Raw genomic sequence first — 5000 nt, 5'->3', positions numbered from 1 at the left:
CAATCCCAAGAAGTACATCCCCGGCACCAAGATGGTGTTCGCCGGCCTCAAGAAGAAGGGCGAGCGGGCGGACCTGATCGCCTACCTCGAGGACTCCACCAAGTAAACGAGGCGCTTTGCGAGAGACTAAACAGAAGCTGATAAATACAAGACAAAGAAAACTGGACCGACGAAAGCGGCTCCGGTGCGCGATGACTGTCATGCACGCGGAACCCATCTATACACATATATATAAATACAAGAATCACTCTCTTTAGTCTTAGTCGCTGGACCAAATTCAGCCGCCTGCTCCTCCGTCAGCTGAGTAGGGGCAGGCAGCGACACTTTCTCCGGAGTTCTCGGACGGCCATCACTTACCCTTGGACGAGCTGATCTCCTCTCCTCGAGGAACTACCATATCCTCCGGACGTCAGAATCGAAGAGGAAAGACACCGAAGGACGAGACGAAGGATAAAGAGAAAGGAAGAGAGAAGAGGAGACGACAAAGGAGGGAATGAGGAGAAACGACGCGAGTGGGAGACCAGCTCAACGTCCAGGTGTGTGTATGCAGCTCCTCTGAGGCTCGCTTGCATTTCATCATCACTTGTGTATAATTCATGTTAAACTTCATGTATTGTTATCTTCATCTTACCCGGGTGAGAAATGACATAGTGTGTTAATAAACTGTATATTTAGCTTGGGTTGTTTCCCTTCTCTCCTTACCTCTCAGTAGCTTAATATTGTTCATTTTCACTGGAAAGTATAAAGCAAGGACAAGTCAATTAGCTTCATCTTTAAGGGTCACTTTTAAGAAAAATAAGAAAAAAATAGATTAATGAACCTTAAAGAAGTCTTGTTTTATTTCGAAGTCACACAAGTATTGAGCTTTCTCTACACTGCAGTTAAACTAATTAAGATGTTTTAGAAAAAAACACTATTCACAAACTAGATTTATTAAAAAGTGAGGAGACCGGATTTCAAAATTCTTCTCACTTTCAATAAATCTATTCTTTGCATAGTGGTTTTTATCCACAGTATTAAACACCGCACGAATTACTAACCTAGTGCACTATGAGAAGTCGCATTGCAACCCACCTCACATACATATATTTCTGAAGGATATACCTATATATAATTTCAGCTATCTAAAAATATTTATAACGATATAGTCAAAACAGTTTCGAATACGCTGATATGAATTACTTCTTCACGTAAAGACAAGGCAAACAAGACGATTTATAATTATCTGTTCAGCTGAAGTGTAATTGAAAAACTTCTCCCAAGTTCAATGTTTAACTGTGAAGATTCATGTACTTTTTCAAATGAGGATAAGGGAAAAGAACATAATAATGTGGAATATTTTATTTATTTATTTAATTATACAACAAATTACTGGCTATTTAACAATGTACACTATAGGTCTAAGGCCACAGGAAAGCAATCTCTGTCTGTTTATGCATATATATATATATATATATATATATATATATATATATATATATATATATATACATAAATATATATATATATATATATATATACATATATATATATATATATATATATATATATATATGCATGTATAGAGGAACGAGACAGCAAAGTTGGCGAGAGATAAGGCCGGAAAACAGAAACAGAAACCATATCACAGGGAATTTGGGTCTACTAGATTGGAAGTCAAGAGATAACATAAATTAAACAGCCACTCGCCTGAGCTGAAGAGAAAAAAGAGTAAAACAAAAGAATAGAAATAAACTTAAATATATTGAGAACAATGTAGAGAGAGAGAGAGAGAGAGAGAGAGAGAGAGAGAGAGAGAGAGAGAGAGAGAGAGAGAGAGAGAGAGAGAGAGAGAGAGAAAACACAACCCTATGCCTGCTTGGCCTCCACTCGGGGCCGCTGCGCAATGATGTCCTCGGCTGACTTGAGGCTCATCTTGGTGTTGATCCCGACGCTGGCCAGCTCCGCCACCAGGTACTTGAAGGCGTAGGGGAGGTTGATCTGCCGGACGGAGGCGTCGGGCCCACACACGGCGCACTCCGGCTGACGACGCCCGTAGAAGCGAGAGCCTCCGGTCAGCCGCACGGAGGGGGACATCATGCCGCCGCAGCTCTCGCACACCCACTCCTGCAGGACGGACAGGAGACCGGTGTTAGAACGAGGTGCTATGGATGGGAGGATGAGAGAGCGAGGGAGACACAGAGGGGAGGAGAGAGAGAGAGAGAGAGAGAGAGAGAGAGAGAGAGAGAGAGAGAGAGAGAGAGAGAGAGAGAGAGAGAGAGAGAGACAGAACGAGAAATGGTTGTGTGGGAGGGAGGGACAGAGAGTGACATTAAGCGATTAAATGAAGATGAACTGCACTCATCAGCATATAAAATGTACAAGCGAGTAATAATAATAATAATAATAATAATAATAATAATAATAATAATAATAATAATAACAACAACAGCAATAAATACAAGTAAATTTATCTTGAGCAGATAATCTAAGCCAAAATAGCAAAACTGCTTACGTATATCTCTGTTAATTAAACAGAGGTACGGAATATTAAATTTCGAATCATTCTGTACAAAGAAATTACCGAAGGACCCAACAAGCTCCCTTGACGAGCGCCTCCTACAAATCGCAATTTCCTCGAAGAAAAACAAGAAACAAGCGAAAAGCAATAAAATACGCGAAAAATAGACGTCTACTGAATTTCCTCACTGGTTGTTTGAGGAACTGGTATTTATAAAGGGTGGTATTCTTTTCTTATTTCTTATTTCATTTGTCCATTCATCTTTTTTAGCTTCAGTAATGGGTGGGAAACTGCGAGAGAGAGAGAGAGAGAGAGAGAGAGAGAGAGAGAGAGAGAGAGAGAGAGAGAGAGAGAGAGAGAGAGAGAGAGAGAGAGAGAGAGGCTGGTCGAATGCGAGAAAAAGAAATACAGGAAGAGGAAGAGATATATTCAAAGAAGGAACACAGAATCAGGAAACTGAAGCCTGCTAATTGCACAAGGTCCCCTAGAAGACGAGGCGCATGTAATCGCTCAGGAATTTCAGTCAGTGTGGAATACCCAGTGTACTTTTCCACCATTTACACACAACCCACGGTGACAAAATCAATCAGCAATACCATGAAACCAAATGATAAATGATTAAACAAATATAAGATAATAAAGAGGAAATTGATATAATTAAGAGGATACTGGGTCTGGCGCAAACCCACGTGCAAATATCAGCTGTTCCGGAAGATTCCAGAGAGAGAGAGGGACAGATAATCAGATCGATATATATAACGGCATTTCGAGGAAGACGAAGAAAGACAACGGTAGTTGTGCAGACAAGACCGAGTATCATATCCTCAATGAAAATAATAAGTCATTGTAGTAAACATGTTGCCGCTTGTCTCATTCATATAAAAATGTTGCCAAGATCAATTATTAATGTTAAATAAATAAATAATTAGCAAACGGGGAGGACAATGAAGAGGAAAGACCGAAGAGAGGTTATGGAAGAGGGGCCGACGGAAACTCTCTCGAAATAACCCACAAGTAAGTATCAGCTGCTTTAAGACGGTTCCCGAACGAGAAAGAGAGAGGTAAGGGAAAGGGAAAGGGAAAAGGGAAAGGGGAGAGTGAAGAGAAGGGGGAAGGGGGAAAGGGAAACGGAATGGGAAAGGGAGGGGGGAGAGAAGAGACGGGGTGGAAAGGAGGGATGAGGATGAAAGGGAGGGGGAAGGGGAGGGGGAAGAGGACGAGAAAGAGGAGTAGGAGGAGGAGGAACAGGAGAAGTAGGAGGAGAGAGAGGAGGTTAAGGAGGTGGAGGAAGAAAGGAGGAGGGTGAAAAGAGGAGGGGAGAAGAGGAGGAGGTGAAGGAGGAAGAGGAGGGGGGAGGGGAGGAGAAAGAGAAGGGAAGAAGAGGATGAGGGGGGAGGATGAGGAAGAGAGTAGAGGGGGCGTAGGAGTAAGAAGAGGAAGAGGTTGAGGAGGGAAGAAAAGGAGGAGGAGGTGGAGGAGGAAGGGAATGAGGAGGTAGAGAAAGATGGAGAGGAGTGGGAGGGAGGAAGGAAGAGAGAGATGAACAGAGGGAAGGTGCAAAATACTAAAAATAAAAAGAATTATACTACTACTACTAATACCCATCGTAACTCCTACAATGACAATTCCAAGTACAGAGGTATCCCCCGGTATCGACTCAGCCGTTCCTGACCTTTGCCGACTGCGCTATCGACCTAAGGTGGCCTCGGCTTTAAAGGGAGAGGCCACTGGGAGAGATGACGAGGGAAAGATGTAGAGTCAGTGAGAGAGCGGGCGAGAAAGAGCGACAGAAATAGGAGAGATATGTGAATTTCAAAGGACATGTATACTCTTTCTCCCTGTCTGTCTGTCGGTTTCTCACTCTATCCCCCCTTCCTCTCTCTCATCCTCTCCTTCGCTCCCTATTCCTCCCCCTCTTTCTCTCTCCCTATCCCTCCCCCTTTCTCTCTCTACCCCTTTTCTTCTCTCTGTCCCTTCCAATCGCATTCCCTCCCACTCACTCTCTCTCTTTCTCATCCGTACTTACCTAACGCAACGCTGCCAAACCGACAATTCAGAACCTCAAAACAACCCAAACACGGTACCACATACCCCATACACATACAAAATATTTCTCAAAACCGACCAATCAAGCCAACCCAATCACAACAGAACAAACAAGCAAACAAAAAATAAATAAATAAATAAAAAGGGCGACGATTTGGCACAATGTTGGTGCAGGTCGGGGTCGCGATTTCGTCTGCGCTGCTCCACCATATGTAACAAGCGTTCGGTAAAAACATATTGATTTCGGCTGTAGTTACTTTAGGTACTTTGTGATCAACAGTATTAACATTTTTGAGTCGATTATAATGGGTATTCAAAGCCAGGTTATGATGGTTCTCTTAATTTACGTTATAGCGAGAATTCTACGTTACGCAAAGATATGAAGCGTTAGGTAATGGGGTGTTACTTAAATGTTTCTAGAATAGAATTATTATGAGTCATCCGAGATTACATT

The 5000-nt window shown here is 42.6% G+C and overlaps 2 protein-coding genes across 3 annotated transcripts in view; one reads left to right on the top strand and one right to left on the bottom strand.

Annotated features, from left to right (window-relative positions):
• Window positions 1-3801, top strand: part of LOC119599365 (cytochrome c, somatic) — a 6499-nt gene extending 2698 nt beyond the window's left edge. The window contains exons 2-5 of one of the 2 annotated variants that reach the window (XM_037949135.1): window positions 1-92; window positions 527-534; window positions 775-779; window positions 3788-3801. The exon at window positions 1-92 is cut by the window's left edge and continues 212 nt beyond it. In XM_037949135.1, coding sequence (XP_037805063.1) covers window positions 1-92; window positions 527-534; window positions 775-777 — 103 coding nt within the window. In that variant the 3' untranslated portion in view covers window positions 778-779; window positions 3788-3801. Of the gene's footprint in view, window positions 676-774; window positions 780-3787 lie in introns of those variants that run through there. The other variant, XM_037949134.1, reaches the window with a different exon arrangement.
• LOC119599364 (DNA-directed RNA polymerase I subunit RPA2-like) overlaps window positions 1796-5000 on the bottom strand; it is a 27627-nt gene continuing 24422 nt past the window's right edge. Inside the window, exon 22 of the mRNA XM_037949133.1 lies at window positions 1796-2106. Within this exon, the coding sequence (XP_037805061.1) occupies window positions 1849-2106 (258 nt within the window). The 3' untranslated portion in view covers window positions 1796-1848. The remainder of the gene's footprint in view (window positions 2107-5000) is intronic.

The sequence above is a fragment of the Penaeus monodon genome, chromosome 42 (genome assembly GCF_015228065.2).
Source record: "Penaeus monodon isolate SGIC_2016 chromosome 42, NSTDA_Pmon_1, whole genome shotgun sequence".
NCBI lineage: Eukaryota > Metazoa > Arthropoda > Malacostraca > Decapoda > Penaeidae > Penaeus > Penaeus monodon.
The sequence above is the reverse complement of the archived record's forward strand: the minus strand, read 5'-3'. Positions and strand labels throughout refer to the sequence as shown.